The sequence below is a fragment of the Dendrobates tinctorius genome, unplaced genomic scaffold (genome assembly GCF_039654945.1).
Source record: "Dendrobates tinctorius isolate UK_male_01 unplaced genomic scaffold, ASM3965494v1 ptg000140l, whole genome shotgun sequence".
Taxonomy (NCBI): domain Eukaryota; kingdom Metazoa; phylum Chordata; class Amphibia; order Anura; family Dendrobatidae; genus Dendrobates; species Dendrobates tinctorius.
In genome coordinates, this window is record NW_027361808.1 from 11,448,906 (window position 1) to 11,461,914 (window position 13,009).

General features: G+C 48.5%; 1 protein-coding gene and 1 long non-coding RNA gene across 3 annotated transcripts in view; one reads left to right on the forward strand and one right to left on the reverse strand.

Moving 5' to 3' along the window:
• Window positions 1-807: 807 nt before the first annotated feature.
• Window positions 808-3,399, reverse strand: LOC141049033 (uncharacterized). The gene is made up of 3 exons (XR_012220233.1): window positions 3,205-3,399; window positions 2,578-2,650; window positions 808-1,562 (listed from the first exon to the last, which is right to left on the reverse strand). It is a non-coding gene; the product is annotated as an uncharacterized lncRNA (long non-coding RNA).
• LOC141049032 (protein Mis18-alpha-like) overlaps window positions 3,310-13,009 on the forward strand; it is a 167,997-nt gene continuing 158,297 nt past the window's right edge. Inside the window, exon 1 of one of the 2 annotated variants that reach the window (XM_073545137.1) lies at window positions 3,310-3,644. In XM_073545137.1, coding sequence (XP_073401238.1) covers window positions 3,476-3,644 — 169 coding nt within the window. In that variant the 5' untranslated portion in view covers window positions 3,310-3,475. The remainder of the gene's footprint in view (window positions 3,645-13,009) is intronic. The other variant, XM_073545136.1, reaches the window with a different exon arrangement.

Sequence of the window (13,009 nt, forward strand, 5' to 3'; positions counted from 1 at the left end):
TTAGAGAGCTATTATGGGGTAAAACACTTCCACGGATCAGATTGGAACTTTTACAAAGAGAAAAGTGCAATGGGGGTTTGGCTGCCCCTAACCCATGGGTTTACTACACGGCAGCACCAGGGCTGTGGAGTCGGTAAGCCAAACCTGCGACTCCGACTCCTCAATTTCCCTTACACCGACTCCGACTCCAACTCCGACTCCACGACTCCCACACATATTGCTTATATTTAAGTGAAAAATTTATTGTAGTACAATGTGAACCTCAGACATTTAATCATTTCTATGATCCAATAATCAAGATATTTAGATAGAACAGAATATATATTGGTGTACTACCCGGTTTTCATTCTTTTTGGTACAGATACGATATGGATAGACAGATATGGATAAATGGATAGATAGAGCAGATTTCTAATCTGCTTTTGCTATTGAAAACATTATCTATGAGCTCAAAAACCTTTCAGGTGATGCGTTTTTTTAAAAAGATGATCAGCTTTTGCAGCTGAAAAACGTATCCTCAAAAAACACAGGAAAAACGCTGTGTGTGAATGTAGCCTTAGATCAGGAATATAACAGCCATTTATAGGACATTTCATAACTTTCCCAAACTCCTATGAAAAAATATTCAGCACATCCTGCATTGAATTACTGTACCCAATTTATTATATATTTTAGGAGTCGGAGTCGGTCCATTTTATACCGACTCCAACTCCGACTCCAACTCCACCAATATGAGCACCGACTCCGACTCCACGACTCCACAGCCCTGGGCAGCACAGTTACAACACATATGCGGTTGGGATGATCCATGGGGAGGGGGAGCTCAGCGTCAACTTTAGCAACAATACTTCGACTCAGTCTGTACGAAGTATTGGAGTCGGGGGCATTTGGCACTTTCGGCACACATGGATTCCCTACTCTGATGTTAATACACAAACTATGGGAAAAAGTAAAAAAAAAAATGCAGGATATTTATGGGGTGTCTCAGTACACTGCTATATGGAATACCCCTTCCCTTTCTAATCTAAGCCACTTGGAGGGTTTTGAGAGTTGGGCTCAAAGAGGGATACGCAGATTTGAACATATATTGGAGATAGAATTAGAGATTTTACTTATTTACGTATGGAATTTGGGATTCAGAATTTTACAAGTATTTACAACTTAGACAAGCGTACCAAGCAGAAAGCTTGGAAAATCCATACAACAGAATAAGATTATACAGCGTATTGAAAAATCCACAGGAACAGCTGGGATGATTTCTCATTTGTATTGGGACATACTGCATTTGGTGCTTCTGAATCATCCTGTACGTGTGAAGGAGAGGTGGGAGCAAGATATTGGTCCTATTGCTGACAATTTATGGTCAAAAATATTAGAAAGACTTCCCGGACTCTCGCTGGGAGAAGCCCATCGTTTGTCATTTATACGTAATTCATCAAGTTTATCGCACGCCCAAGTTTTTATTCGATATTGAAGTTAGGCCCGATCCTCTTTGTCCAAGATGTCGAATGGACACAGCCTCCCTACTGCACGTTATGGTCGTGTCCAAATCTTGAAGCGTTCTGGAGAGGAGTAATAGGGATAATTAATAGAGGATATTTGGTTGAGCTGAGCAGAACCCCCTTTGTATGTATCCTAGGATATATAGAAGACTTGCCAACAGAAGAGATTGTGAAGTTAGCTGTATCTAGAATGCTTTTTATGGCCAGAAAATTAATAGCCCAGTACTGGATCTCCCACCAAACCCCCACAATTGCAGAATATATATTGCAAGAGAAATTCTATTCCCAAGTTTGCAAAAATATGGGCATGTTGGATTGATCATTCTGGTCTTGCATCGAGAGAGCTGACCAGGTTCAGGCTGGGTCTATGTTAATACGAAGATATAAAGGTGGAACAAGATTTGACTCCGACAGAGATTATGTGGTAATTTGATCTGGCATACAATAAGGAGACCTCAGATATGTAGCTCTTTAACTGAGACTTATATTAACCTGTTTTTGTGAGCTTCCATTGTACTATTGTAACAATTTTGGGAGTGAGAGGGAATAAGGCTCATTTCCTCCCAGTAGTCCTGCTCCCAGTGTGATGGCCGCACGGCTTTAGAAGACTATGAACCTGCAGAGTAACCCCAAAAATGCAGGATAATGTTTTTGGATGTAACAGATTTCCTTTTAATACCGCTGTCAGTGATTAACAGTGGTATAAAAATAGTTAAATAGCAAGGATGGAGGCTAGTTGTGTTTGCTGTTGCTATAGGCAGATACTATGTATCACAACCATCATCTGCAGGGTATAAGTGAACTCATCTCCTGAAATCACTTCATACATGGGCATTCTGACGTACATTGGTGATGGGGTGCACTAAGGGCTTCACTTAATTTGCCTATTTCTAAAATTTGAAACCTAAATGAAATTCCCTAAGGGCTTGTGCATGACTGTAAAAATCAGACGAGTGCAATCTGTGGTTATGACGGATAGCACTTATCTGAATCTTGTTTTTTTTTCTAGACCAAGTCAGTCTGGAGGGGGGAACTCAGCATGCACGAAATGTCTCTGACAGCTGATTGCACTCACCCATTCAACTCTGCGGGTCCACGTAAAAAATCTGACTGCACATGACAGCCAAGTGGGGTCCAATTTTCATGGGCTGAGAGAGTGGAGGAGAAAAACTGTCATGTGACCCTAGTCTAACACGGATGTGAAATACTATTTACAGATTTATTAAATGTTCCCCAAACATATGCTTAGATAAATACACACACACACTATTACATGTACGTGCATCTTCCAAAGGACACAATTCCAGATCCAGCCACACATAAACATACGCATGCTTACAGTCCCATCTATAGCACACAGGCTGTGGGTACAGTACACTCACACTTCTGGATAAACCAGACAAGTGCACTCCCATAAACAATCTAACTGCACTCAGACCGATGTCATTCATTGAGGCCGATCTGAAGTCACCAAAGGCCACGTGCACACACTGTGTATTTGGTGCGTTTTTTACCAATACATGCCAATTCTATAAGATGGAAAGCGACAGATGTCCCTGTAAATCATTAATAGGAGGGAGCTGCTAAGCAAAACACAGACTGTGTACAGACAGCACACAGCTGACAAGGGAGGAAGTGTCCCAGTCTGAGGGATGAGAAGGACACCGATTATACGCTAGTGTGGCAGCCACGTCAGCTGTACCGTGAGGCCAAATCTTCACCGGTGTGGTGCAGCTGCCCCTTGGCGGCCCACAAGGATGTCACTACATCCCAGTGGGATAAAGGACCTGGTCCCTCTGGCCACCAGGAAACCGCCTGTTCCGTGTGTGACCGTCAACCCCGAGAGCGCTGCTCCTCTACCACAGGATGGGAGCAGCCAACGCCGCTTCCTGGTCTCAGAGCCGCGCTGAGGTGGAGGCCCCGCCCCTTCCTGTGACGTCATCACTCACTGGACCATTTGCAGATTGACCGCGATGTCTGAATGTGCGTCTCGTCCTGCCACTCCACCAGCAGACATGGCAGATGCAGCCAGCAGTGCAGAGGACCATGTAGTGTTCATGTGCGCCTGCTGTAACTTGCCCTTTGGTGACTCGGGAGACCAGCAGGAGAGCAGCGACGACGAAAACCTCATTTTTCTGAAAGGTAATGAAGTGTGTGTCCGGTCAGTGCTCAGACTGACAGCCGCTACTTCTCTGTAGCCATAAGTGTAAGTGCGCTGAGCTCTCCGGCAGTGGTCATAACCCTGCACTGCCCACTCTCCTCACCCCGTCTGTTGTGCCAGGCAGCGTCCCGCGTGCCCTGCGCTGACCACTCTCCTCACCCCGTCTGTTGTGCCAGGCAGCGTCCCGCGTGCCCTGCACTGCCCACTCTCCTCACCCCGTCTGTTGTGCCAGGCAGCGTCCCGCGTGCCCTGCACTGCCCACTCTCCTCACCCCGTCTGTTGTGCCAGGCAGCGTCCCGCGTGCCCTGCGCTGACCACTCTCCTCACCCCGTCTGTTGTGCCAGGCTGTGTCCCGCATGCCCTGCGCTGACCACTCTCCTCACCCCGTCTGTTGTGCCAGGCAGCGTCCCGCGTGCCCTGCACTGACCACTCTCCTCACCCCGTCTGTTGTGCCAGGCAGCGTCCCGCGTGCCCTGCACTGCCCACTCTCCTCACCCCGTCTGTTGTGCCAGGCAGCGTCCCGCGTGCCCTGCACTGCCCACTCTCCTCACCCCGTCTGTTGTGCCAGGCAGCGTCCCGCGTGCCCTGCACTGCCCACTCTCCTCACCCCGTCTGTTGTGCCAGGCAGCGTCCCGCGTGCCCTGCACTGCCCACTCTCCTCACCCCGTCTGTTGTGCCAGGCAGCGTCCCGCGTGCCCTGCACTGCCCACTCTCCTCACCCCGTCTGTTGTGCCAGGCAGCGTCCCGCGTGCCCTGCACTGCCCACTCTCCTCACCCCGTCTGTTGTGCCAGGCAGCGTCCCGCGTGCCCTGCACTGCCCACTCTCCTCACCCCGTCTGTTGTGCCAGGCAGCGTCCCGCGTGCCCTGCACTGCCCACTCTCCTCACCCCGTCTGTTGTGCCAGGCAGCGTCCCGCGTGCCCTGCACTGCCCACTCTCCTCACCCCGTCTGTTGTGCCAGGCAGCGTCCCGCGTGCCCTGCATTGCCCCCTCTCCTCACCCCGTCTGTTGTGCCAGTGTCCCACGTAATTCAGGGCTGTGGAGTCGTAGTTGGAGTAGGTATAAAATGGACCGACTCCTAAAATATATACTGTAATAAATTGGGTACAGTAGTTCAATGCAGTTGTGGGGAATATTTTTTTTCATAAGAATTTGGGAAAGTTATATGTCCTATAAATGTTTGTCCTATTCCTGATGGTAAGATCTAGCCTTTTAGCTGAGATGAATCTGTGCTGCAGTTTATGTTCCTAAGTAGTGAAGCTCCTCTACAGATCAGGGGATAAAATAACAAACACATGGAAGGGATGCCTGTATTCATCTCTGAACTTCTGGTGTGAACAGGAAAGCAGGATTAAGGTAAGTATTTCTTAAAGCATATCTAAACTTTCAATAAACTGTGCCCAAATCAGTAGTCCAGTGTATGTTGTCTCTGTATTCTTGAGGTTTTAGTTTGTTTTTCCTCTTAGCTCCTGTTTGTAGAAATTAGCTGCTCTGATGACTTATACACACATGGTCAAAATTGTTGGTACCCCTCGTTTAATGACAGAAAAGCCCACTATGGTCCCAGAAATAACTTTAATCTGATAAAAGTAATAAACCCTAAAACTATGAAAATGAACAAATGAAAGTCAGACATTGCTTTTTCAACCATGCTTCCACAGAATTTAACCCCTTAACCCCCAAGGGTGGTTTGCACTTTCATGACTGGGCCAATTTTTACAATTCTGACCACTGTCCCTTTATGAGGTAATAACTCTGAAACGCTTCCATGGATCCCGGTGACTCTGACATTGTTTTCTCATGACATATTGTACTTCATGTTAGTGGTAATTTTATTCAAATAACTTGCGTTTATTTGTGAAAAAAAACAGAAATATGGCGAAAATTTTGAAAATGTCGCAGTTTTCCAACTTTGAATTTTTATGCCCTTAAATCACAGAGATATGGCACAGAAAAAGCTTAATAAGTAACATTTCACATATGTTTATTTTACATCAGCACAATTTTGGAACCAAAATTTTTTTTTTTGTTAGGAAGTTATAAGGGTTAAAAGTTGACCAGCGATTTCTCATTTTTACAACACCATTTTATTTTTAGGGATCACATTTGAAGTCACTTTGAGGGCTCTATATGATAGAAAATCCCCAAAAGTAGCACCATTCTAAAAACTGCACCCCTCAAGGTGCTCAAAACCACATTCCAAAAGTTTATTAACCCTTCACAGGAATTTTTTGAATGTTTAAAAAAAAAAAAAAAAAAAAAATGAACATTTATCTTTTTTTCACAAAAAAAGGTCCAATTTTTTATTTTACCAATGCTAACAGATGAAATTGGACTGCAAAAGTTATTTTGCAATTTGTCCTGAGTACGCTGATACCTGATATGTGGGGGGGAACCACTGTTTCGGCGCAAGGCAGAGCTCAGAAGGGAAGGAGCGCCGTTTGACTTTTCCAATGCAAAATTGGCTGGAATTCAGATCGGACGCCATGTCACATTTGGAGAGCCCCTGATGTACCTAGACAGTGGAAACCCCCCCACAAGTGACCCCATTTTGGAAACTAGACCTCCCACGGAACTTATCTAGATGTGTGGTGAGCATTTTGAACCCCCGAGGGCTTCACAGAAGTTTATAACGCCTGGGCGTGAAAATAAAAAAAATCATATTTTTTCCACAAACATGATCTTTTAGTCCCCAATTTTTTTTTACCAAGGGTAACAGGAGAAATGGGACCCTAAAAGTTGTCTTGCAATTTGTCCTGAGTAGGGTGATACTCCATATGTGGGGGTAAAACACTGGGCGCATAGCAGAGCTTGGAAGGGAAGGAGCACCATTTGACTTTTTCAGCGCAGAATTGGCTGGAATTGAGATCAGACGCCATGTTGTGTTTGGAGAGCACCTGATGTGCCCAAACAGTGGAAACCCCCCAATTCTAACTCCAACCCTAACCCCAACACACCCCTTACCCTAATCTCAGCCCTAGCCCTAACGAGAAAATGGAAATAAATACATTTTTTTAAAGTTATTTTTCGCTAACTAAGGGGGTGATAACTGGGGGTTTGATTTACTAAATATGGCGGTTTTTATATTTGGCAGCTGTCACACGCTGAAAGACGCTTTTTATTGTAAAAATAGTTTTTGCATCACCACATATTGAGAGCTATAATTTTTCCATATTTTGACCCACCGAGTCATGTGAGGCCTTATTTTTTGCGGGACGAGTTGACGTTTTTATTGGTACCATTTTCGGACACGTGACTTTTTTTTTTTTTATTGCTTTTTATTCCGATTTTTGGGACGCAGAATGAACAAAAACCAGCGTTTCAAGAATTTCTTTTGGGGGGTGCGTTTACACCGTTCCACGTGCGGTAAAATTGATAAGGCGTTTTTATTCTTCGGGTCCGTACAATGACAGCGATACCTCATTTATATCCTTTTTTTTATGTTTTGGCGCTTTTATGCAATAAAAACAATTTTATATAAAAAATTATTTTTGCATCGCTTTATTCTGCGAGTTTTAACTTTTTTTTATTTTTTTACTGACGCTTTATGGCGGCTCATTTTTTGCGGGACAAGATGACGTTTTCATCGGTACCATGGTTATTTGTATCCGTCTTTTTGATCGCGCGTTATTGCACTTTTTGTTCGGCGGTATGATAATAAAGCATTATTTTCCAGGACGTCCACCTGACAGCACCATGGAGGACATCCTCCTCCTCCTTACAGGGACAGGAAAAGCACACGAGAGGTTTAAAGGTCATGTCCCACCCCCTCTCCCTCAGTGTTTTTCCTGTCCCTGCATGGAGGGACACACGGAGACTGAGCTGAACTTACCGGAGGTGCTCAGGGGATCGTGTGGCCAGTCCAATCCTTCCCCTGTCAAGAGGTCCCGGGGCCGAAACTCTCCAAGGGGGAGTCCCTCTGCTCCAAAGGCCAGGAGCAGGACGATGCTCCTGGAGGGAGCCGTTCCTTCCCAGGGGAGGCTCCAGGATTCACCGCCATAGCAGGCGATGGTCGGCCCCCCGTAGGCGGCTGGCCGAGCGGGCACCGGCAGGAGGACGGCGCGGTCGGCGCCGGGAGGAAGGAGCGGCGGCTCCAGCAGGCCGCTATAACAGGCGGAGGTTGGCTCCCCGCAGGCAGCAGGCCGAGCGGACACCGGCAGGAGGACTGCGCGTTCGGCGCCAGGAGGAAGGCGCGGCGGCTCCAACAGACCGCCACAGCAGACGGGGTCGGCCCCCCGCAGGCGACAGGCCGAGCGGGCACCAGCGGCAGGAGCATAGCCCGGTCGCGCGCAGGCGCAGCCCGGGCAGGAAGTGGAGGAGGCGGTTTATCGCGAGAGTTCGCACGTCACTTCCGGTGACGTCACACGCCGGCCTTGAATCCCAGTGCGCGCTCCTGAGGTCCAGATCGCTCTGCAGAATCGCGCGGGATGGAAGGAAACGCTCCAGCAGGTGGAGGGGTAAGTGCGCAGGGCGCAGACCACCCATCCCCGCAGCCCAGTTCTGAGTAGGTGCCCCATTCTGTATTATTAGGAGAAGGGAACCCCGGCTGAATCTCCCTCTGGGGTGAAGGACACGGCAAAAGCTACCTCCAAATCGGTCCGATGCCCTGTATGTAGGATAAAGCTGCCAGACACCTATAACAAGACCCTATGCAGACCCTGTACCTCTAGGGTCATAGGCGAGGAACAGCCATACCTCCTTGCCAAAATGAGATCGCTGATAAGGGAGGAAGTTCAGGCCTCTACAGCCAGCCTCGCACGGCGTCAGTCCCCCAGGCCCAGGGCCGAGTTGCAAGCGTCCAAGGTAGGAAGCAGACCCAGTTTCGGAAGCAAGCCCTAGAGAGGAGTCTGACTTCCGGGAGTCAGATCAGGAGGAAGAAGGTGAGATCCTGGGGGATAGAAGGGATCAGAGCAGGAAGTACCTGTTCAGACTGGAGGACACGGATGAGTTGGTCCAGACAGTCAGAAATACTATGCAAATAGAGGAAGTCCCTAGACCACAGTCCAGACAGGACTTAATGTTTGGAGGACTGGTGGCCCGGAAACAGGTAGTGTTCCCCATAAGTGAACACATCAAGACAATGGTCCAGGAGGAGTGGAAAGAGGCAGAGCGTCGGTTGATACTCTCCCGAGACTTTAAAAATAGACTGCCTTTTGATTCCGAGGAAACACAGGCATGGGAGGAAGTCCCTAAAATAGACGTTCCTGTCGCCAAGGTTACCAAGAAGACGGCCATCCCATTCGAGGACTCATCAGGTCTCCGAGACCCGATGGATAGGAAGGCGGACGTCTTGTTAAAGAGAACATGGGAGACGTCGGCGGCTCTTATTAGGGCCAACATAGCAGACACCTCGGTGGCCAGGTCTATGTTTTTGTGGATGGGGCAGTTGGAGGAACACCTAACCAACAAGACCCCTAGATCAGAGATCCTAGCATCACTTCCTCTCATGAAATCAGCCACGGCGTTCCTGTCTGATATGTCGGCTGAGTCAGTGAGGTTTGCAGCCAGAAACAGCTCCCTCTCTAATGCGGCCCGAAGAGCAGTCTGGCTTAAATCCTGGTCGGCCGATAACGCTTCTAAAAACAAAGCTATGCACCATCCCCTTCTCAGGCCTGAGGGTATTTGGTCCAGCCCTAGATAACATTCTAGAGCTAGTGTCCGATAAAAATAAGGGATTCCCGGAGGAAAAACCCAGACGGCCCCAGCCCTTTCGGAGAGGCTCCTTCTCTAGGAGATAGAGTGACTTCAGGGGTCGGGCAAGGTCCAAAGAAGCTCCTATAGGAGCTCCTTCAACCAAGGGGGGAGGAACAAGGGTCCCCTCTTCACATCATCTAGATCGAGGAGGCAATGACGCCATAGGTATTGGGGGAGACTTCGCCACTTTGCAGCAAATTGGTCCCGAGTCACCCACAATCAGTGGGTCCTCAGAACCATCGTGGAAGGCTACAGTATAGAGCTTTATTCACCTCCCCCCGACAGATATATTGCCCCCACTGTCGTCCCGGAGGACTCCGCAATGTGGACGGACCTACAGGACCTAGTCAACTCAAAAGTCATAGTACCAGTTCCCCCGTCGGAAAGAGGAAGAGGGCACTACTCTTCCCTGTTTTCGATCACAAAACCATCCGGCGAGGCCCGCACTATCATAAACTTGAAACCACTGAATGCCTGGGTCAGGTACAAGAGATTCCGGATGGAATCGATCCGATCCGCAATCCTCCTAATAGACAGGGACGCCGTCATGTGCACCCTAGACCTGAAAAAGGCATACTACCAGGTCCCTATCCATCCCTCATCCCAGAGGCTACTAAGGTTTGCGGTCAGTTTACCAGCCAGGTCCTGCCACTTCCAGTGTCTTCCATTTGGGTTGGCTTCAGCTCCCAGAATCTTTACAAAGCTGATGGTGAAGGTGGTGGCCTACCTGAGAGATCAGGCTTTCGTGATCATTCCATATCTAGACGACTTCCTACTGGTGGCAAGATCCAAAGAAGCGCTCATTCGAGACAGGAACCGAGCAACTACCGTAATGGAGTTCCTTTGCTGGGTGATCAATTGGGAGAAGTCAGGCCAGAGACCAGGAAAGTAATTCTCGGAGTCCTTCTAGACTCAGCTGACAGAATATCCTGGCTACCCGAGCGGAAGCAGAGGACTATTCAGGCCAGAACCAGAGACCTGTTGACGCGTCAATGCTCCATAAGAGAGGCAATGGAGGTCTTGGGCCTCATGACGGCCTGCATCCCGTGTGTCCGATGGGCTCAATTCCACTCGAGACCATTACAGAGAGAGATCCTCGCAAAGTGGGATAGAAGTCAGGCGTCACTAGACAAACCCCTAAGGCTGCCAGAACGAGTAAAGGAGTCCCTTCGGTGGTGGGCACAGTCCAGAAACCTTCAAGTGGGTGTACTATGGACAACCTCTCCATACGTGGTAGTCACCACAGACGCCAGTGTGTGGGGATGGGGAGCCCACATAGAAGGAAAGATCTTCCAAGGAAAATGGCCAGTAGACATCAGGACCAGATCCTCCAATTTCAGGGAGCTCTTCGCGGTCAGGGAAGCGTTGCGGCGAAACCAGTCGGTACTAAAGAATCGTCACGTTCGCATATTATCCGACAATATAACGGCAGTGGCATTCTTGAAGCACCAGGGAGGGCCCAGACATCAACCACTACAGGCCCTGGCCGGAAAAATATTCACGTGGGCAGAACGAACAGTCCGATCAGTGACCGCAGTACACCTAGAAGGTTCCCAGAACGAAGTAGCAGACTACTTGAGCAGACAACAGATCCACCCGACAGAGTGGGAACTAAACGTGGAAATCTTTGACCATCTTTGTCAGAGTTGGGGGACCCCCAGTATAGTTCTTTTCGCAAGCCGGAAGAACTCGAAGGTTCCCAGATTCTACTCCCTGAATCCGACGGACCACCCGGAAGGCATAGATGCCCTGAGTCAGACTTGGGGAGAATCCCTCTCTAATGCGTTCCCGCCACTGGCTCTCATACCGGCAGTGCTCAGGAAGATACGCGAGGACCACGCAAGAGTGATGTTGATCGTGCCATATTGGGCGAAGAGAAGCTGGTTTCCCCTTCTAGGAGCCATGATAGTAGGGAATCCAGTCGAGCTACCCCCGTGGAAGGACATCATCCACCATCCGAACCCAGCAAGACTCCACCTATCGGCTTGGATCCTGAGAGGGACATCCTGAAGGCAAAGGGTTTGTCGGATCAGGTCATATCCACCCTACAGGCCAGTAGGAAACCGGTGACATCCGCAATCTATCGAAAGATATGGAAAAGATTCTGTCTGGAGGGTGGCAGGTCCGATCTCGTGGCAGGCACCCCTGACCTCCCTAACATACTAAGATTTTTGCAGGCAGGGTTTAATAAAGGCCTTAAGCCCAGCACTCTAAAAGTCCAGATTACCAGTTAGCTTCCCATCCCTGGGTAATAAGATTTATAAGAGCCACACAGCGCCTGCGCCCCACGATTACACAGCTCACCCCGCCTTGGGGCCTGGTACTCAGGTTTCTCTGTACAGACCCCTACGCTCTCAGCGAGAAAATAACCATCTCTGCTCTCTCGTAAGACGGCCTTCCTGGTAGCCATTACCATGGCCTAAAGAATAGGGGAGATCCAGGCCCTGTCCACTAAGGACCCATATCTCCAGATAAGAGATGACCGTATAATCTTAAGGTTAGACCCGGCATTTACCCCAAAGGTAACCTCTTCTAAAAATTTAAACCAGGAGATAGTGTTACCATCTTTCTGTGATAGTCCCCGTAATAAAAAGGAACAGCGTCTTCACTCACTGGATGTGAGGCGGGCAGTTCTAGACTATCTAGAGGCCACCAATAGCTGGTGCATCGACCCAAACCTGTTCATCCTTTTTGGGAGGAAAAATAAGGGGAAGAAAGGCCTCTAAGGCGTCCATCGCACGCTGGATTACCTCAGTAATCTCTGACGCCTACCAAGCCGAAGGCGCCAACCCGCCAGATTCCATAAAGGCCCACTCTACAAGGGCGGTATCGGCCTCATGGGCTGAACGGGCGGGGGCCTCGGTTGATCAAATATGTAGAGCAGCAACCTGGGCCAATCTTAATACATTCTGCAAGCACTACAAGCTTGATGTGCTATCTGGTCAGCAGACCGCATTTGGGAGAAAAGTTCTCCAGGCGGTAATCCCACCCTGAGGAGGTGCTTTGGTACTCTCCATGGTGCTGTCAGGTGGACGTCCTGGAAAATAGGTATTAGACCTACCGGTAATGATGACAGAATGCTGTAGATAAGCCCCTGATGGCGGTGCCGGCAGCAGATAGGCAGAAAAATTGATGACAGATTCCCTTTAATATATTGTTGCACAACCTTTTGAGGCAGTCACTGTAATCAAGTGATTCCTTTAACTGTCAATGAGACTTCTGCACCTCTCAACAGGTATTTTGGCCCACTCCTCAAGAGTAAACTGCTCCAGTTGTCTCATGTTTGAAGGTTGCCTTTTCCAGATGGCATGTCTCAGCACTTTCCAAAGATGCTCAATAGGATTTAGGTCAGGGCTCATGGAAGGGCACTTGAGAATCCAATGTTTTCCTCGTAGCCATTCTTGAGTATTTTTAGCTCTGTGTTTTGGATCATTATCCTGTTGCAAGACCCATGACCTGTGACTGAGATTAAGCTTTCTGACACTGTGCAGCACATTTCTCTCTAGAATCCATTGAGAGTCTCAAAATTTAATTGTACCCTACACAGATTCTAGACACCTTGTGCCAGATGCAGCAAAGCAGCCCCAGAATAGAACAAAGCCTCCTCCATGTTTCACAGTAGGGACAGTGTTCTATTCTTTATATTCTTCTTT